This window comes from Salmo salar, chromosome 22, assembly GCF_965601325.2.
Source record: "Salmo salar chromosome 22, fSalSal1, whole genome shotgun sequence".
Taxonomy (NCBI): Eukaryota; Metazoa; Chordata; class Actinopteri; order Salmoniformes; family Salmonidae; genus Salmo; species Salmo salar.
This window is the reverse complement of record NC_138312.1, coordinates 41,475,882-41,498,025: the sequence shown is the minus strand read 5'-3', so window position 1 is coordinate 41,498,025 and position 22,144 is coordinate 41,475,882. Positions and strand designations below refer to the sequence as shown.

General features: G+C 43.2%; 1 protein-coding gene across 1 annotated transcript in view; it reads left to right on the top strand.

Annotated features, from left to right (window-relative positions):
• The window catches only part of LOC106583522 (testis-expressed protein 264), an 84,265-nt gene that overhangs the window by 18,717 nt on the left and 43,404 nt on the right, over positions 1-22,144 (top strand). Inside the window, exon 2 of the mRNA XM_014167803.3 lies at positions 4,775-4,996. Within this exon, the coding sequence (XP_014023278.1) occupies positions 4,775-4,996 (222 nt within the window). The remainder of the gene's footprint in view (positions 1-4,774; positions 4,997-22,144) is intronic.

Sequence of the window (22,144 nt, the reverse complement as noted above, 5' to 3'; positions counted from 1 at the left end):
ACCTCTCACTCAACGTCAACAAAACAAAGGAGATGATTGTGGACTTCAGGAAACAGCAGAGGGAGCACCCCCTTATCCACATCGATGGGACCACAGTGGAGAAGGTGGAAAGCAGGTGTTTTTACACCTGCATTGCTTGCTGTTTGGGGTTTTTGGCTGGGTTTCTATACAGCACTTTGTGACATCAGCTGATGTAAGAAGGGCTTTATAAATAAATTGGATTGAAATAAATTTGAAGTACCTTGGTGTACACATCACTGACAAACTGAAATGGTCCACCCACACAGACAGTGTGGTGAAGAAGGCATCAGCGCCTCTTCAACCTCAGGAGGCTAAAGAAATTGGACTTAACACCTAAAACCCTCACAAACTTTTACAGATGCACACTTGAGAGCATCCTGTTGGGCTGTATCACCGCCTGGTATGGCAACTGCACCGCCCACAACCAAAAAGCTCCCCAGAGGGTAGTGCGGTGTGTCCAACACATTACTGGGGGCAAACTTCCCGCCCTCCTGGACACCTGCAGCACCCTATGCCATAGGAAGTTCAAAAAGGACATCAACCACCCGAGCCACTGCCTGTTTACTCCACTATCATGCAGAAGGCGAGGTCAGTACAGGTGCAGTACAGGCATCTTCCTTTTGGTGTTTTTCAGAGTCAGTAGAAAGGCCTCTTTAGTGTCCTAAGTTTTCATAACTGTGACCTTAATTGCCTACCATCTGTAAGCTGTTCGTGTCTTAACGACCATTCCATAGGTGCATGTTCATTAATTGTTTATGGTTCATTGAACAAGCATGGGAAACAGTGTTTAAACCCTTTACAATGAAGATTTGTGAAGTTATTTATGAATTATCTTTGAAAGACAGGGTCCTGAAAAAGGGACGTCTCTTTTTTTGCTGAGTTTATATATACAGCTCTGGAAAAAATTAAGAGACCACTGCAAAATTATAATTTTCTCTGGTTTTTCTATTTATAGGTATGTCTTTGGGTAAAATTAACATTTTTATTTTATTCTATTAACTACTGACAACATTTCTCCCAAATTCCAAATATAAATATTGTCATTTAGAGCATTTATTTGCAGAAAATGACAACTGGTCAAAATGGCAAAATAAGATGCTGTGTTGTCAGACCTCGAATAATGCAAAGAAAATAAGTTCATATTCATAATTTAAAACACGCAATATTCATATTTTAACTTAGGAAGAGTTCAGAAATCAATATTTGGTGGAATAATCCTGATTTTCAATCACAGCTTTCATGCGTCTTGGCATGCTCTCCACCAGTCTTTCACATTGATGTTGGGTGACTTTATGCCACTCCTGGCGCAAAAATTCAAGCAGCTCGGTTTTGTTTGATGGCTTGTGACCATACATCTTCCCGTTGATCACATTCCAGAGGTTTTCAATGGGGTTCAGGTCTAGAGATTTGGCTGGCCATGACAGGGTCTTGATCTAGTGGTCCTCCATCTACACCTTGATTGACCTGGCTTGGAGCATTGTCCTCCTGAAAAAAAACAATCCTCAGAGGGGGAACATTGTCAGAGCAGAAGGAAGCAAGATTTCTTCCAGGACTACCTTGTACTTGGCTTGGTTCAGACAAATCTGCTCGATTCCAGCCTTGCTGGAGCACCCCCAGATCCTCCACCAAATTTCACAATGGGTGCGAGACACTGTGGCTTGTAGCCCTCTCCAGGTCTCATACCCACTGTGAAATTTGGTGGAGGATCGGTGATGAACTTCATCTCCCCTAGAAAAAAGCATCTAGACAATATTTCCCAATAGTACTAAGCTAGCATTTGGTTTGCAACAGTTGCGGTTTGTCTAAACCTTGCTGTCTGACCTGTGTAACAATGTTGCAGGTTTTTTTGGCCACCGTGCCATGCATATGAACATGAAGAGACTGACAACTTCTCTGAACCAGACAAATTCATTTATCATGATCATTATAATGGATACAGTATATCCAAATAAATTGCAATAGAAACAAACAAATTCCCCCCGCCCTCCACCACAACTTTTCCCCCTGGAGACACTGAGCCAAATCAGGTGTTCTCAACTCCAACAATCCTACTCTACAGTAACTAACTGTTCTGGAGTTACAGTAGCTAACTCACCCTGGGGATAAACTGACATACAGAGAATGGACTCATGGTCTCCATGTCTCCTTCCTCCCGCTTCATGTAGCAGTGTGTTGGTTGGCCTTGAACGATGGAGATTGCAAGGAGACAGGGAATTCCCAGAGGCCTTTGCCCTGGCTGGTTGTGAGGGGATATGTACGGAGAGGAGGTGAGAGAGGAGTTGGCAGGCAGGTAGCCTAACGGTTAACCCCCTAGAGTTGATGTCCACGCCCCTGCGGAAATCTAATTAGCATAATAATAGAAAATCCACAGAAAGTATAAGTCTCAATCCACAGCATCGCCGATGTCACATCTGCCCAGAAAGGTGACAGTGCTAGAGCGGTGTTTGTCAGACCATGAGGCATCCCAAAAATCTGTCTTCTCACAAAATCGTCTGAAGCGTCTGAACGGTTTGGCCTACAAACTATTATGACCCCTCTATGGAATGATGAGACTCTCTGACCACGATGGTGTACATGTCGGTTGTTTTGCTCTAGGTTGTCCACAGGCCTCATAAGAATCATCTGGAGGTACCCCGTTACCAGTTGAAAAAATGAATGGAAGTACACTACATGACCAAAAGTATGTGGACATGTACTCGTCCAGCATCTCATTCTTAATCATGGGCAATAATATGTTATTGTTGGTTCCCCATTTGCTGCTATAACAGCCCCCACTCTTCTGGGAAGGCTTTCCACTAGATGTTGGAACATTGCAGCGGGGACTTGCTTCCATTCAGCCCCAAACATTCATGAGGTCGGGCACTGATGTAAGGCGATTAGGCCTGGCTCGCAGTCGGCGTTCATCATATCGAGGAAAAGCAATAAGAACGTTCCGAATGCAACCCCTGTCCTGTCCTCTCTACACCTGCTGGGACTTAAGATATGAAAATTGGTGAGAAATCAGCCGTTTGATTGGCCATTGGTTTGTACACAATCCGGAGGTCATTTCGGATGTCCCATGAGTCTTAATTTGCATTAAGTGGCTCCTCTTTTTCTACCCTTTAATGGACGATTCGATTCGCTCCCCAGATTGGAGAGAGAACCACCAAGCACAACTGAGCAGCCAAATGTAGCAATCAGTGTCTTAGAGCCTAACAAGAGCCTTGCTCTTAACATTGCCTGCCAACTGTGCTGGATTCTAAAACTTGGCGTTTATTTGTATTTATTTATTTATTTGTGTAAAATTGTTTTCCATTTATTTGTTTAAAATTTGTTTTCCTTTCACATGGTTTGTTAAGCTGTTTTCTGCCAGCCTATCTTCTGTCTCTTCTTTGTGACTCATCTGTTTATTAGAAGGTGGATATTTTGGGAGACTGAAGGAACCGTCTGTCTGTGAAATTGGTTGGCTATTTTTCAGACGGTGGACAATTTTTTTGGGGGAGGGAACTTGTAGACTTTGATGGGCATAGATAAAGGTGGGTTTAGATAAAGGCAGTGTTTACAACAATAGTGGTTTTGCAGTCCTTAATTGCTGCGGCAGGCTTCAGGGGGTTGTTGAGGGAGGGAGGGAGAAAGAAAGAGAGGAGGCATCCTTCTCCATTGAAGCAGTTTGCATGTATAATTACAGGCTCTCTGAATGACTGTAATGAGAGAAAGGTGGAGGGACAGAACAACAGCGATAGAGCGAGTCGTTAGCGAGAGAGGTCAATTTGGAAATTGTTCCACGGTTGGGGCTGAGGACAAACATATTGACACATTTTCAGATTGTTTTTAAAATAATCTGACGTGAAGGAATACTAACATCATGATACATTATTGCTGTAGGACTAACGCTGCAGATAGCAATACTGGGTGATTTGAAAAGCCATAGTCAATCAATAATATAATAATTATTTTAGCAAAAATGTTTATTTTTAATTTACAATCTGTAGAAGCTATGAGAATAGAAAGGTTCAGTACTTTTGTGAAGCATCACAGCACAGTTGAAAAATATATGGCAAATAGAAATCCAAAATGGATGGTGTTAAGAGATAGATGGGAGGGGTTGAATGGAGCTGAAGGGTGGGACTAATAACAAGATAACCAATGTAAAACATACGGGGTCTGTAAAATGTAAATAGGTTCAGAAATGTTGTGAAATGGCACAGTTACAAATAGAAATCAAACTGGATGGACATCAGAAATAGAGGAGGGACTAAAAACAAACAAAATATAACTATTGTAAAATAGATTGTGTTTGTAAAATGTGTATAATATGTATAAACTGAAGGTAGAAACCTAAGTGTTATTGTTTATTAGTTTACTCCAATTGGAGAAGGGTGGTAGGGTTTGCGGGGAATAATAAAGGTATATTCTAAAAAAAGTACATATGACTATATAGGTATGTGTATGTATATATGTGTATATCAATATATATATTTACCAAAAAAAGATATGTGGGATTGGAAATGATGCAGACAATTACATTGATGGAAGCAACAATCTTTCCGCAATATTAAGCTGATCCACCCCTAAAAACATAAAATAATGATACATGATTGCTGTATAAACACCACAAATAAGCAGCAGCCCAATTGAAACGAAAGCAATCACATTAAATGCAAACAGACTGTTGTCACATCAGATTGTTCATTTTAACCTCACAGTGAGATTTAACCTTTTGCTGACAAGACTCTCTCTCCCTCCTTTCCGTCCTTCCTTCCTTTTTCTCTAGGTGATAGGAGAGAAGTGTCGCTGTGCGGTGGGTAGTGTCCTGAGTGAGGGCGATACTAGGCCCAGTGAGGAGCTCCAACAGCTCTATGAGAAGTTTGGTTTCCGGGTCTTCAGCTTCCCAGAGGTCACTCACGTGGTCAGCGCCTCCTTTCCCTACAGGACGCCCCTGTCAATCTTCTTTGGGGTGCAGAGAGTCTACCCCCAGCTAGAGAGCTACATCAAGGTAATAATATACAGCATGACTGACTGCCTTCTGTTTTCTCCTCCGCCTCTCACCCCTTTATCCATGGTCTCCTCTATTCGTCCCTATCCATCCTTATCTATGCTGTCCTGTCTTATACCCTAAGAACCATCCATTCCCTAGGCCAAGTCCTCCATGTTTACTCCAGCCCTTAGCCCAACACTCCCCATCCCTCCCTTGTATCCACTGACCCAGTACAGCAGCAGGCCTGGGGCTGCTGGGAAAATGAGTCATTGCAGAGTCTGAGCCGTGGGTTTCTCAAGGGTTAATTAGGTAGCATTCTGGTACAGGTGGCATCACCATGGGCAGCCAGCCCATGGTGTAGCAACGTGTGTGTGTGTGTGTGTGTGTGTGTGTGTGTGTGTGTGTGTGTGTGTGTGTGTGTGTGTGTGTGTGTGTGTGTGTGTGTGTGTGTGTGTGCAAGTGAATGTCTGCCTCCCCTGCCACATTCCCTGGCTGGCGATGCCATCTGCCCTGGGCCTGACGCTGCTAAAGTCTGGCCAGCGTCACTCAGTGGCACACTTGACCCATCTGTATAAGTTGCTTTGGACTCTGACAAATGATTTTCGTTACATCTAAGGAACATTAAGTTTTGTCTTTCATTGCATGGTTTCCAGTTTCAGGGCTTAACCAATCGTAACCGTCCAATACAGTCTTGTGCCAGTTGCCTCTCTACTTCCTAGGCCTATACCATCTGCCTTCTGTCTTGGGGATTTACAAATTACTATTCAACTTTAGCTCCTTGCATTGGTACTTTATCAGGCTGGGGGTGTCTCAAATATGTGACTGATCAACTCTTTTCAGTCTTATGTTGCAAAATTTGAAATTGTGTTTTTTTACATTGGATAAAAGTACAGACTGGAACAATGGGAAAGTAAATCTGGTTTGAATGTTGATAAACATGTAACCCCACTTTTGCAAAAGTAGCCCCTTAATGTTTTGTTACACCAATTGGAGAGTTCTTCTTTGTCTACACCCATTCAGCATCGTTCAAAACTCTGTCAACTTCTTCCTTGACAGCAATACTGTTGATCGCCGTTTCTTCCCCATCACTGTCATCAGAAGACTACAATGTCTGGTTCAATGAAAATGTTTTTACTTAAGTCAGGGATTTCCTCATCGTCTGATTTTATTTTCAGAGTCACAGAGTCAGCATGGCACGATCGTCCTCCAGAAAGTACTTTTTCCCACTGATCTTTGTCGATAGCGCCTGCTTAATTCAGGGAAGCAATGATGTTGAGAGCAGTTCTCAATGGCCACTATATCTTTCAAAAAAGCTGTGGTAGCAAGGGTTATCTACACATACTGAGCAGCTCATGTTATAGATAAAAGCATGCTACATGGCGTTTCCAGCCCATCCATTATCTCATCCAATCATGGCTAGCGGGAAGTTTCCTGTCTTTTTTTCCGTGGCTAAACCAACTAGGCTCGTAATTTAACAATTTTATTTGTATTTACGGATGGCATACAAGTTTGTTATTAAGGCACATGAAAGTTCACATGTTCCAGAAGGCATTTCTGCCAAAAAAACTTCAAATGCCTCTCCAGTGAAGTAGTGACAAGCGACATACGCCTAGCTTCCTGAAACGGGTCACATATGATTGCTGTCTATTTAATCCTCTGTTTATGAGTCATGGTACAGTTCCCATTTTTAGTGCTAAACCAGTCTTTAATGGGTTTTTTAAAATATTGAATTTGTTGTTCTACTGAGTGGGTGAAAGGTGAGCTCTGAGTGTTGGAAAACATTGAGGGGTGAGGGAAGCAGAAAAATCTAGGCTATACAGTAGTAGTAGGTGTGAGTGATTGTGTTTATTTGTGTGTGTATTGTGTGCCAAACTCATTTTGATTAATGAGTTCATGTCCATTTCTAACCCCTAGTGACAGTGGGTGTTTGCAGTGGCGGCCTAAGGAAGACAGATTCCTACAGTGTATTCACTTATTGTGACATTTTTTAATTATAAATGTTTCCTAACCACCTCATGAACTAGGCCTAAATATGTTGGTGAGAGAATGGAATTCACTTTCATTTCAATGTATTATTCAATGTAAAATGTTTATTTGGGTATTTAACATTCCTATCCATCATGCTTGCACAGTGTCTCTCCTTACTGCTTTTCTTCTGATGGCATTTTGTATCTGTCCTGAGTTGAAAGAATAAGCATGCTGTTCTTTCAGACAAATTCGGTGTCAGTAGACTCCCTAGACCGTACCAGAATGACTTCTCATAAAAGCATGATTTGATTTTCTTACCCTCAGTCCTTAACCTTATCATATAAAATGTGCCATGATAAGAAAACAGCATTCAGTTATACCCATTGATTTGCACATAGGTGTTATAGAATCTGTGTGGACTTACTCAGCAGAAGCTGTGGTGAAACATCATTATGAAAGACAGCTTTTTTGTCTCCACTGACTCTCCGTACCCTACTGTCATCCCTGAAAGATGCTGCGTAGCAAGTAAATTTTGTATCTGGTCGTGGTGTAAGAGGAGAGCAAGATAATGAGAATCTCCCATAGATTTTCTTTTGGTTATGCAATCGCACCTTTTTCTCTTTTTGTTAAAAGCCGGACATGATTAGTTTAATTAAAGTGTTCTGCCTTTTCTCTTATTTATCTTTCTTTACCGGTGATAGGCTACAATATTCAAAGTTATATTTTTAAGAGCCTCTTGAAAACCAAACATTGCATAAAAAGGTGCATGACCCAGAGGAGATTATTATTATTCTTTATTTCACCTTTATTTAACCAGGTAAGCTAGTTGAGAACAAGTTCTCATTTACAACTGCGACCTGGCCTAGATAAAGCAAAGCAGTGCAACACAAACCACAACACAGAGTTACACATGGAATAAACAAGCGTACAGTCAATAACACAATAGAAAGAAAAGAGAGTCTATATACAGTGTGTGCAAATGGCATGAGGAGATAAGGCAATAAATAGGCCATAGTAGCAAAGTAATTACAATTTAGCAGATTAACACTGGAGTGATAGATGAGCAGATGGTGATGTGCAAGTAGAAATACTGGTGTGCAAAAGAGCAGCAAAGTAAATAAAAACAATATGGGGATGAGGTAGGTAGATTGGGTGGGCTATTTACAGATGGACTATGTACAGCTGCAGCGATCGGTTAGCTGCTCAGATTGCTGATGTTTAAATTTAGTGAGGGAAATCTAAGTCTCCAGCTTAAGCGATTTTTGCAATTCGTACCAGTCACTGGCAGCAGAGAACTGGAAGGAAAGGCGGCCAAAGGAGGTGTTGGCTTTGGGGATGACCAGTGAGATATACCTGCTGGAGCGCGTGCTACGAGTGGGTGTTGTTATCGTGACCAGTGAGCTGAGATAAGACGGAGCTTTACCTAGCATAGACTTATAGATGACCAGTGGGTCTGGCTACAAATATGTAGCGAGGGCCAGCCGACTAGAGCATACAGGTCGCAGTGGTGGGTGGCATAAGGCGCTTTGGTAACAAAACGGATGGCACTGTGATAGACTACATCCAATTTGCTGAGTAGAGTATTGGAAGCTATTTTGTAGATGACATCGCCGAAGTTGAGGATCGGTAGGATAGTCAGTTTTACTAGGGTAAGTTTGGCGGCGTGAGGGAAGGAGGCTTTGTTGCGAAATAGAAAGCCGATTCTAGATTTGATTTTGGATTGGAGATGTTTGATATGAGTCTGGAAGGAGAGTTTACAGTCTAGCCAGGCACCTAGGTATTTGTAGTTGTCCACGTATTCTAGGTTAGAACCGTCCAGAGTAGGGATGCTAGTAGGGCGGGCGGGTGCGGGCAGCGAACGGTTGAAGAGCATGCATTTGGTTTTGCTAGCGTTTAAGAGCAGTTGGAGGCCACAGAAGGAGTGTTGTATGGCATTGAAGCTCGTTTGGAGGTTTTTGTTTGTCGAATGACTGAAAAGGTCACTTCTGGTGACTTTTTAAAAATACATTCTACTCCATAATGCATTAAAAGTAAATGATGTTGACGCCATCTGAAATAGAACTGATGCGTGCCACTGCACTGTAGGGAGATGATAAGGAACAAGTGGTGGTTGTACATTCCTGGCTCTCATTTGTGCCACTGCTCGCTCTGGGGTCACTTAGAAATGTCCTTGTTTTTGAAAGAGAAGCAAATTTTTTGGCCATTACAATAACATCAAATTGATCAGAAATACAGTGTAGACATTGTTAACCTCTCTAGGGTCGGCGGGACGAAATCGTCCCACCTACGTAACAGCCAGTGGAATCCTGTGGCGCGTTATTCAAATACCTTAGAAATGCTATTACTTCAATTTCTCAAACATATGACTATTTTACACCATTTTAAAGACAAGACTCTCGTTAATCTAACCACACTGTCCGATTTCAAAAAGGCTTTACAACGAAAGCAAAACATTAGATTATGTCAGCAGAGTACCCAGCCAGAAATAATCAGACACCCATTTTTCAAGCTAGCATATAATGTCACAAAAACCCAGAAGACAGCTAAATGCAGCACTAACCTTTGATGATCTTCATCAGATGACAACCCTAGGACATTATGTTATACAATACATGCATGTTTTGTTCAATCAAGTTCATATTTATATCAAAAAACAGCTTTTTACATTAGCATGTGACGTTCAGAACTAGCAAACTTCCGGTGAATTTAGTAAAAATTTACTAAATTACTCACGATAAACGTTCACAAAAAGCATAACAATTATTTTAAGAATTATAGATACAGAACTCCTCTATGCACTCGATATGTCCGATTTTAAAATAGCTTTTCGGTGAAAGCACATTTTGCAGTATTCTAAGTAGATAGCCCGGCATCACAGGGCTAGCTATTTAGCCTCTTGAGGATACCCTAGGATAGGGGGCGCCACAGCGCATTTTGAAAAAAAATCGTTCCCATTTTCAACGGCCTACTAATCAAACTCAGAAGATAGGGCATGCATATACTTATTATATATGGATAGAAAACACTCTAAAGTTTCTAAAACTGTTTGAATGGTGTCTGTGAGTATAACAGAACTCATTTGGCAGGCAAAACCCTGAGACATTTTCTGACAGGAAGTGGATACCTGATGTGTTGTATTGAGTTCTAACCTATCCCATTGAAAAACACAGGGGTTTAGGAATATTTTGGCACTTCCTATTGCTTCCACTAGATGTCGCCAGTCCTTTCACAGTGGTTTGAGCCTTATAGAGTCAAAACTCAGTGAATGACAGGAGTTTGAAATTGGTCACAGGGGATGGGCCATCACCATTATGACGCCGGCGGCCATGTCTGCCCCCACCTTTGGAAACGGTTTTAAAGGCAGTGAAATCATCCCCCTCGAATCTTATTGGCTCTCTTGGTGTTAGTGGCCCTGAACATTTATTTTATACAACGTTTGACATGTTTGAACGAACCTACATGCGCGAGGATTGCTTTCAGTATGAAGTGCAGAGCTGCGTTTGGAGAGAGCCATAGGACGCGCTACCAACATCAGGCTAATGGAACGTGAAGTATGGACTTTTTGACCGAAAATACATCTGTTGTGGACCTGGGATGCTTTCTGATGAAGACAACTAAAGGTAGGCGATTATTGACAATATTATTGAAGATGAGATGGTTCATACTGTTGCATCCAAGATGGCGCCGAGCACTGTATATTAGCTGATTTTCTGAGTATCGCATCTCCTTTTATCGCAAAGTGTGATTACCCAGTAAAGTTAATTTAAAATCTGGTATGACGGGTGTTCTCAAGAGATATTCATCTATAAATGTTAGATTGACAATATACATTTAAAAAATCGTTATAGTATAGCAATTTATTGAAACGTAGCATTGTTTACCGGGACGCTTTTGAGGGGAAATTAGGTAGTCAACGTCAGACAGAGATGTAAAATGCTGTTTTTATATATAAATATGACCTTTATTGAACAAAAGAATGCATGCATTGTATAACATGATGTCCTAGGGGTGCCATCTGATGAAGTTTGTAAAAGGTTAGTGCTACATTTAGCTGTTTATTGATAATATGTGATGGAAGTGGTTGGTCGGAAAATGGCTATGAAGCTGCTTTTTACGATGGACTCATCTAATATAATCTAATGATTTGCTTTTCCTGTAAAACCTTTTTGAAATCGGACGACGTGGGTCGATTCAGGAGAGGTGTATCTATAAAAAAAAAAAAAAAATATTTTTAATTTTTGTAAAAAATTATGATAATTTTTTAATGCTAATTGGCGATATGATTTTTCGCTGGATTTTGATCCCGCTAACGGGATCAGATGCTCAAGAGGTTAGACACCCAGCAAGTTTAGCACTCACCAAAGTCAGATTTACTGCAAGAAAAATGTTATTACCTTTGGTGTTCTTCGTCAGAATGCACTCCCAGGACTTCTACTTCAATAACAAATGTTGGTTTGGTCCCAAATAATCCATAGTTCTATCCAAACAGCGGCGTTTTGTTCGTGCGTTCAAGACACTATCCGAAAGGGTAAAGAAGGGTGACGAGCACGACGCATTTCGTGACAAAACATTTCTAAATATTCCATTACCGTACTTCGAAGCATGTCAACCGCTGTTTAAAATCAATTTTTATGCAATTTTTCTCGTAAAAAAGCGAGAATATTCCAACCGGGAATCTGCGTTTAGGTAAAAAGACTAAAGAAAATAAAGCATGGAGTCGACTCGTGCACGCACCTAAGCCCATTGTCCTCTGATCGGCCACTTGCCAAAAGCGCAAATGTGTTTCAGCCTGGGGCTGCCTCGATATCATTCAGCTTTTTCCCGGGCTCTGAGAGCCTATGGGAGCCGTAGGAAGTGTCACGTTACAGCAAAGATCCTCAGTCTTCAATAAACAGAGACAAGAAGAACAAGATCTTGTCAGAGAGGGCACTTCCTGTAAGGAATCTTCTCAGGTTTTTGCCTGCCATATGAGTTCTGTTATACTCACAGACACCATTCAAACAGTTTTAGAAACTTTAGGGTGTTTTCTATCCAAAGCCAATAATTATATGCATATTCTAGTTACTGGGCAGGAGTAGTAACCAGATTAAATCGGATACGTTTTTTTATCCGTCCGTGTCAATACTGCCCCCTACCCCCAACAGGTTAATGTTGTAAATGACTATTGTAGCTGGAAACGGCTGTTTTTTTTATGGAATATCTACATAGGAGTTCAGAGGCCCATTATCAGCAACCATCACTCCTGTGTTTCAATGGCACGTTGTGTTAGCTAATCCAAGTTTATCATTTTAAAAGGCTAATGTTATAACAGCTGAAAACTGTGGTTCTGCTTAAAGAAGCAATTAAACTGGCCTTTAGACTAGTTGAGTATCTGGAGCATCAGCATTTGTGGGTTCAATTACAGGCTCAAAATGGCCAGAAACAAAAACCTTCCTTCTGAAACTCTTCAGTCTATTCTTGTTCTGAGTAATGTGAGAAATTTCCAAGAAACTGAAGATCTGGTACAACGCTGTGTACTACTCCCTTCACAGAACATCGCAAACTGTCTCTATCCAGAATCGAAAGAGGAGTGGGAGGCCCCAGTGCACAACTGAGCACACATTAGTGTGTCTAGTTTGAGAAACAGACTCCTCACAAGTCCTCAACTGGCAGCTTTTCTAAATAGTACCCGCAGAACACCAGTCTCAACGTCAACTGTGAAGAAGCGACTCCGGGATGCTGGCCTTCTAGCCAGAGTTCCTCTGTCCAGTGTCTGTGTTATTTTGCCCATCTTAATCTTTTATTTTTATTGGCCAGTTTGAGATATGGCTTTTTCTTTGCAACTCTGCCTAGAAGGCCAGCATCCCGGAGTCGCCTCTTTACTGTTGATGTTGAGACTGGTGAGGGAGGAGGATGTCTTCCCTGTAAAGCACAGCGTTGAGATTGCCTGCAATGACAACAAGAAAGGCCTCTTTAGTGTCCTAAGTTTTCATAACTGTGACCTTAATTGCCTACCGTCTGTAAGCTGTTAGTGTCTTAACGACCGTTCCACAGGTGCATGTTCATTAATTGTTTATGGTTCATTGAACAAGCATGAGAAACAGTGTGTAAACCCTTTACAATGAAGATCTGTGAAGTTATTTGGATTTTTACGAATTATCTTTGAAAGACAGGGTCCTGAAAAGGGGACGTTTATTTTTTTGCTGTGTGTGTGTGTGACAGTGTACCACTGATGGGTCCTGTGCGGTCCTGCTCTTATGTGATCTTCATCTTTGATGGCTCCCCTGCCCTCTGTAACCCTTCAGTGTGTGTGTGTGTGTGTGTGTGTGTGTGTGTGTGTGTGTGTGTGTGTGTGTGTGTGTGTGTGTGTGTGTGTGTGTGTGTGTGTGTGTGTGTGTGTGTGTGTGCGCGCGCCATGTTACCCTCCACTGGCTTCTATCACAACTGTAAAGAGTGTCTGGGGACTTGGGGATTGAGGTCTGACTGCGCTGTGTGTGTGCACGCAGCAACAGCCAGAGGTTGTGCCATGCCGAGGCCTAGCGTGGCCCATCCATCCCCCTGTGATGTTAATGTGATTATCCATTATTAATGATGTCATCTTCCAGCATTAGGGTTTTATTGTTAGACATCAGGTCTCTCTCCCAGGTGTGTACTTCCAGTGCAGACTCTTAACAGTGGAAGGAAGCAGACAAGTCCACCAGTCCAGTGCAACGCCTGGCCAGGCCTTATAGACAATGGCCACATCTGTTGAACCTTACACCTCATTTTCTGTCCGCACAATAACATTTTCTCTGTTGGAATGTCCACACACTAGCATACTACTCAGAATGAAGCAATGTCTTGGCTAGGCATTGTAAGTGGTCTGATAGTACGGAGATTTGAGCATAGCCAATGTCTCTTATCTCTGTCTATTTACAGGCTATTTCATTATGATCTGCCATTCAAAATTCCTATTCACAATCTGTCAGCAAACTCCAGGTGGGTGTGATGGGCAGGCTGGGCTGTAGCCTACTTCATACAAATGCCTCATACTCCTGCACATCAACTCGGTACTGCTATTCCCTGTATATAGGTTTGTAATCTTTATCTTCAACTCTGCATTGTTGTTAAAGCACCCGAAAGTAAGCATGTCACTGTTAGTCTACACATGTTATTTATTAAGCATGTGACAAATAATATTTGATTTGATGACAATTGAAAAGCTCTGTGGAGACACTCTTTTAAGATGGTACTTGTACGTAAGCTCTCTTTTCAATAGGCACGTTACCCACTGCTCAGTGGACTAGTTGTGTCTTTTCCATTTTAATTAATTTATTTTTTATTTCACCTTTATTTAACCAGGTAGGCCAGTTGAGAACAAGTTCTCATTTACAACTGCGACCTGGCCAAGATAAAGCAAAGCAGTGTGACACAAACAACGACACAGAGTTACACATGGAAGAAACCAATGGACAGTCAATAACACAATAGAAAGGTCTATATACAGTGTGTGCAAATGGCGTAAGGAGGTAAGGCCATAGTAGCGAAGTAATTACAATTTAGCAATTTACACTGGAGTGATAGATGTGCAAGTAGAAATACTGGTGTGCAAAAAAAGTAAATAAAACAATATGGGGATGAGGTAGGTAGTTGGATGGGCTATTTACAGATGGGCTGTGCACAGCTGCAGCGATCGGTTAGCTGCACAGATAGCTAATGCTTAAAGTTAGTGAGGGAGATATAAGAGTCCAGCTTCAGTGATTTTTGCAATTCGTTCCAGTCATTGGCAGCAGAGAACTGGAAGGAAAGGCGGCCAAAGCAGGTGTTGGCTTTGGGGATGACCAGTGAGATATAGCTGCTAGAGCGCGTGCTACAGGTGCGTGTTGTTATGGTGACCAGTGAGCTGAGATAAGGCAGAGCTTTACCTAGCAGAGACTTATAGATGACCTGGAGCCAGTGGGCCTGGCGATGAATATGTAGCGAGGGCCAGCCGACGAGAGCATACAGGTTGCAGTGGTGAGTGGTATATGGGGCTTTGGTAACAAAACGGATGGCACTGTGATAGACTACATCCAGTTTGCTCAGTAGAGTGTTGGAGGCTATTTTGTAAATGACATAGCCGAAGTCAAAGATCAGTAGGATAGTCAGTTTTGCGAGGGTATGTTTGGCAGCATGAGTGAAGGAGGTTTTGTTGCGAAATAGGAAGCTGATTCTAGATTTAATTTTGGATTGGAGATGTTTAATATGAGTCTGGAAGGAGAGTTTACAGTCTAACCAGACATCTAGGTATTTGTAGTTGTCCACATATTCTTGGTCAGACCTGTCCAGAGTAGTGATGCTAGTCGGGCGGATGGGTGCAGGCATCGATCGGTTGAAGAGCATGCATTTAGTTTTACTAGCATTTAAAAGCAGTTGGAGGCCACAGAAGGAGTGTTGTATGGCATTGAATCTCGTTTGGAGGTTTGTTAACACAGTGTCCAAAGAAGGGCCAGATGGATACAGAATGGTGTCGTCTGCGTAGAGGTGGATCAAGGAATCACCCGCAGCAAGAGCGACATTGTTGATATATACAGAGAAAAGTCAGCCCGAGAATTGAACCCTGTGGTACCCCCATAGAGACTGCCAGAGGTCCAGACAACAGGCCCTCCAATTTGACACACTGAACTATCTGAGAAGTAGTTGGTGAACCAGGCGAGGCATTCATTTGAGAAACCAAGGCTGTTGAGTCTGCCTATTAAGTATACGGTGATTGACAGTCGAAAGCCTTGACCAGGTCAATGAAGACGGCTGCACAGTACTGTCTTTTATTGATGGCGGTTATGATATCGTTTAGGACCTTGAGCGTGGCTAAGGTGCACCCGTGACCAGCTCAGGAACCGGATTACACAGCGGAGAAGGTACGGTGGGATTCGAAATGGTCAGTGATCTGTTTGTTAACTTGACTCTCGAAGACTTTAGAAAGGCAGGGTAGGATGGATATAGGTCTGTAACATTTTGGGTCTAGAGTGTCACCCCCTTTGAAGAGGGGGATGACCGCGGTAGCTTTCCAATTTTAGGATTTTCGGAAGATACGAAGAGAGGTTGAACAGATTGGTAATAGGGGTTGCAACAATGGCGGCGGATCATTTTAGAAAGAGAGGGTCCAGATTGTCTAGCCCAGCTGATTTGTATGGGTTCAGGTTTTGCAGCTGTTTCAGAACATCTGCTATCTGGATTTGGGAGAAGGAGAAGCTGGGGAGGCTTGGGCAAGTAGCTGCAGGGGATACGGAGCAGTTGGCTGGGGTTGTGGTAGCCAGGAGGAAAGCATGGCCGGCCGTAGATAAATGCTTCTTGAAATTCTCGATTATTGTGGATTTATTGGTGGTGACAGTGTTCCCTAGCCTCAGTGCAGTTGGCAGCTGGGAGGAGGTGCTCTTATTCTCCATGGACTTTAGTCTCCCAAAACCTTTTGGAGTTAGAGCTACAGGAAGCACATTTCTGTTTGAAAAAAGCTAGCCTTAGCTTTCCTAACTGACTGTGTGTATTGGTTCCTGACTTCCCCGAAAAATTGCATATTGCGGGGACTATTCGATGCTAGTGCAGTCTGCCACAGGATGTTTTTGTGCTGGTCGAGGGCAGTCAGGTCTGGAGTGAACCAAGGGCTATATCTGTTCTTAGTTCTACATTTTTTTAAAGGGGCATGCTTATTTAAGATGATGAGGAAATGACATTTGAGGGATGATCAGGCATCCTCTACTGACGGAATGAGGTCAGTATCCTGCCAGGATACCCGGGCCAGGTCGATTAGAAAGGCCTGCTCGCAGAAGTGTTTTAGGGAGCGTTTGACAGTGATGAGGGGTGGTCGTTTACTGTGGACTCATAACGGATGCAGGCATTGAGGCAGTGATCGCTGAGATCCTGATTGAAAACAGCAGAGGTGTATTTGGAAGGCAAGTTGGTCAGGATAATATCTATGAGGGTGCCCATGTTTACGAATTTAGGGTTGTACCTGGTGGGTTCATTGATAACTTATGTGAGATTGAGGGCATCTAGCTGAGATTTTAGGACTGCCGGGGTGTTTAGCACATCCCAGTTTAGGTCACCTAACAGAACGAACTCTGAAGATAGATGGGGGGCAATCAATTCACGTATGGTGTCCAGGGCACAGCTGGGAGCTGAGGGGGGTCTATAACAGGCGGCAACAGTGAGAGACTTATTTCTGGAGAGTTTCATTTTTAAAATTAGAAGCTTGAACTGTTTGGGCATAGACCTGGAAAGTATGATAGCCTCTATGTCTGCAGTAGATTGCAACTCCTTCCCTTTGGCAGTTCTATCTTGATGGAAAATGTTGTAGTTGGGGATGGAAATCTCAGAATTTTTCGTGGCCTTCCTAAGGCAGGTTTCAGACACTACAAGGACATCAGGGTTGGCAGAGTGTGCTAAAGCGGTGAGTAAAGCAAACTTAGGGAGGAGGCTTCTGATGTTAACATGCATGAAACCAAGGCTTTTACGGTTACAGAAGTCAACAAATGAGAGCGCCTGGGGACACACAGGGCCTGTGTTAACCTCTACATCACCCGAGGATTAGAGGTGGAGTAGGATGAGGGTACAGCTAAAGTCTATTAAAACTGGTCGTCTCGTGCGTTGGGGACAGAGAATAAAAGTAGCAGATTTCTGGGCGTGGGAAGATAGATTCATGGCATAATGTACAGACAGGGGTATGGTAGGGTGCGGGTACAGTAGAGGTAAACCTAGGCATTGAGTGACGATAAGGGAGGTTGCATCTCTGGACGCACTAGTTATGCTGGGTGAGGTCACCGCATGTGTGGGAGGTGGGACAAAAGAGGTATCTGATGCATGTTGAGTGGGACTAGGGGCTCCACAGTAAACTATAACAATGATAACTATCCTAACCAACAGTATACAAGGCCTATTGACATTAGAGAGAGACATAAAGCGAGGCATAAAGCAATCACAGGTGTTGATTGGGAGAGCTAGCTAAGACAACAACTGGTTAGACAACAACTGCTAATCAGCTAAGACAACAACAACAGGCAAAATGTCGATGAATGGGCAGAGAAGGTCAGTTAACTACACACAGGGCCTGAGTTCGAGACTGGGGCTGACAGATAAACAAAATGGAGTACCGTGATTAATGAACAGTCCAGCAGCCATCAGCTATGTAGCCAAGTGATCATAGGGTCCAGTGAACAGCTATAGATGAAACAGGGAAGCCGCTAGGTAGTCGTTACTACGTTAGCAAGCGGAGACACGGCGTTCAAAAAAGAAGTTAGCAGGCCGGGGCTAGTAGAAGCGTCTTCACCGATGTCCGGCAAAGGCCGGTTGAGGGCACCACAGATGGAATTACGTCGGCAGACCAGTCGTGATGGATTGGCGGGGCTCCGTGTCGACAAAGGGTCCAGGCCAGTTTGCAAAAGAGGTATTGTAGCTGGAGTAATTTCGTTTGCTAGCCAGGAGATGCGCCTGGCTTGAGGCAACTGGTGCTAGCTTCGGGACAAGGGCGTTAGCCACTTTAGCCACTCGGTAGCCGCTAGCTAGCTGCGATGATCAGATGCAAAGGTCCAGAGCTTACGGCAAGAATGATGTAGTGTATTCTTGATGTGTTAGTTAAGAGTCCGGGAGGAATCAGCTGTGTAGCTGAGTGATCATAGTGTCCACTGAGCAGGCCGGGAGATGGGCCTGGCTCAAAGCTAGCTTCGATGAACAGGAGTAATGGTCCAGGGCTTTCGGCAGGAATCCGCTGTTGTAGTGGAGAAAAACAGGCTAAAAGCTGCTGGTGTCTGTGCTACAGGTAAAGGCCGCTAACAATGATTAAATAGCTAGTAGCTGGTTAGCCTCTGATGGCTAGCTTCTGATGGAGGTTCTGGCTATAAGGTCTAAAAATAGCAGATCCGTATCACATTGGGTGAGGCAGGTTGCCGGAAGGTATATTTTAATTTAAAAATGGAAAAAGAGAGAGATTAAAAAAACAAAAATTTACACGGGAGAACGACAAACAACGTCTGCACTGCTACGCCATCTTGGATATAATTATTTTTTTTGAAATCCATTCTGTTGCATCCAATTGCTTTTAGACCGGAAAGTCACACTCTAGGCTGTCATACATAATGAGATGTTTCTTAGCAGAGTGATATTGCTTAGAATTTCAGTGATAAATGGTGAGGATTATATGGACAGACGAGTCCAGTCTACACCACATGCGGTGGTCAGTGCTTTGTACTGATTTGTTATGTGGTCATGATATTCTGATGCCGGACACACTAGACAGACACTCTTAAATATAACCTGGGCCAGCCCAGGTGAAATAGCTTCCCACTAACGAGATGATAAACCAGCACAGGTGTAACCCCAATCTGTGCGGCCCATGTGCTAATGTGCTAACTTGCTAATGTCCAACCTCGAAATATAAATGGAAAAACCAAAGCCTGTACCACGAGGCAGTTATGAGCCCTGGCCTGATACTGTGTGCTGAACATGTCTGTGGTGGCTGACACTTTGTGTGTCCCCCTGTGGTGCGACCTTTTCAGAGGAACTCATCAGTATTAAGCATGGCTGGCCTGTCACGGCAGAATGAGGGTCTGTCTGACCTGCAGACAGGAACTCTGAGTGGACGCCCCAGGGTAGAGGGCACTAGGGGGCTTGATATTTGGAAACCAAGACGGGAGACCATTGACCGGCCCTGGTGTTTGCTGTCTGACTTTTTAGGGCTATGTCACATCAAAGATGAGAGACGACCCTGGCATCTTGAGACTGGGGTTTAGCGTTTTGGGGGGGCTGGGATTGTAGTGGGGAGAGGAGGGGTGTAGAGGCGCACTAGTGTTGACATTTACAGAGATCTGAGGGTTAGTGAAACTGGCGACGTGGTCTCTCACCAGCACAGAGGGGGACTGAGTTGAATATAAACCGACTTTTGGGAAATAAAGTCACTTTTGTCGAGTGACTGTCGCTTACGGTGAGGCTAAATGAACATAATTGTTGTTTTCCTCAGCAAGATGCATGTTGATAGGGGTTTGTTTGTAGGTGAGTGTGGTTTGTGACTGGCAGCTAGCAGTGCTTATTAGCCTGGTCAGTCACAGGTCACAGGCTCAGGAACAGCTGTTAGTCCGCAGGGCCTGTGAAACAGTAGGGCGCAGTTGTAAATGTCAGTAAAGGACATGGACGAAGTTGAAAAGGTGATGGAGAATGAGTGAAAGATTGACAGACCGAGAGAGGGAGATAAAGAGAGAGCCAGACAGGCAGACAGAGAGTATGGGAGGGAGACAGTGTCGTGTAGGGGTGAAGCTTCTTAACAAGGCCTGGTCTTGGCCTTCCATCCAACTCTGGGTTTCCAGGTTCAGATGAATCATTTGGGCCTACAATTTCATTAAGCCACTCTTTGGCCTGGGCTAGAAGGTCACCGGATAGGTGTGAGGATGGCTCAGACTCTCAAACACCTAAACTCTGCTGTACATGCATATGTAGGACCTTAATTTGAGCCAGTTTGCTACAGCAGGAACATAATCCTGCAGCGACAGGAAATATTAATTATTATGTGGATTATAATTAATGGACATTTTTGTAGGGATTGATACATTTTGGGTAAGGGATAATCAAGTCTGAAATTTCAAAGTGGAAATTACAAACTTCAGAAGACTTTTTTTAACCTCAAATACACTACTAGTGTAACATTTTCTGTATTGCATGAAAGACCTCCTACAACAGGGTGATGAAATTGAGATCCTACATCTCTACAACTGGGGCATGCTTCAGAGTCACAGACACACATTCAAGTAGAGCAACACAGAAAGCAGATCACTATCTGTCACTCTTTTCTTTAGTAACAGAGGTTTTTTGGAATAAACCTCACTGACTCTTCTCTCGTGGCTCACACTCATAATTCTGTACCTAGACGAAGGAAAGGAAGCACTTTTCCATTCTGACTTTGCTGTAGCCTAACAATTGTACTTTCTGTCCATTGGGACGGATTCATTCCTGGAGAGGAATTAGTCAGAAGACATTTTTAAAATGCCTATTAGTTATCTCTCTGAGCCTCTCACTGTTTAAAGGAGTGATCAAACACTGTGTGTGCATGTTGTGTGTGTGTAGGCTGTGTGTGTGTGCGTGTGTGTGTTTATGGACTATCCATACAGAGGCATTCTGATGAGCTATCTCCATTTATCATAAATCCATCCTATTCTCTGATTCTCCTTCTGTTGCCTAGTAAACAATCTCCGGCACTAGGATGTTCAATTAGATGGGCAAAATGTGGTGCTTTATCAAGCTATGGAAATACAGGCTTTATCTCCTTTTCAACAATTCAATAGCAGTAGCAATCTGTAGCTCAGTTGGTAGAGCACGGTGTTTGCAACGCAGGGTGTTTGCAACGCCAGGGTTGTGGGTTCGATTCCCACGGGGGGCCATGTATGAAATGTATGCATTCACTACTGTAAGTCGCTCTGGATAAGAGCGTCTGCTAAATGACTAAAATGTAAATGTAAATAAAGGTTAAATTTAAAAAATTTATGGAATGAGGCTAAGGGGGAAATATGCAGGAATGTACTGGGTCTATATGTTTAGCCTTAGGCTCAGAGAATATAGCCTAGCCCTAGTTTAGGACAATGATAAAGAAACGCGAAGAACTCCACTTTCTTTGAGCCTATATGTTAACAACCATATCTTTCATTTTAGCAGAGTAGTTGAAGATACTGATAAAGAATTGTGAAGCATTATATCCCTAGCTCTGAGCTCTTCCGTTTGCGAGTCGGGCTATCATTTTGCTGTTGGGTCAGGTGAGGTGAGGTCCAGTGAGAGAATGTAACTGAGACAGATATCAGACAGGGTCTGACCCTCTGAGCCAGGTCTGGTCTGTCCAGGGGCTGTGAGGAGCTCTGAGGTCCTTTCTCTCTCGCTCGCTCTTCCTCTCTCACACACACACAATCACGCACTCACTCACGGGGCTGTGTGGACCCCGCCAGTCAAGTGCTCAAACATGACTTTAGTCATCCGGCCACGGGGAATCCAAAGACATTTGTTAGCGCTAAATGTCACATTTGAATATGATTGATCCGATGTAGATTTTATTCCAGACGGCTGTCACTCTGAATGAAGATCAGGCAGGAGGGGTGCACCAGCATATTTACTACCCATTTACTGTGGAAAGAGAGCTGTTTTATGGCCCATACAGATAGGATGCTTAGCTGGAATTATAAAGTGACTATGATACAGATGTTTGTTGGGTGAGAGAGTAGGCGAGAGAGAGAT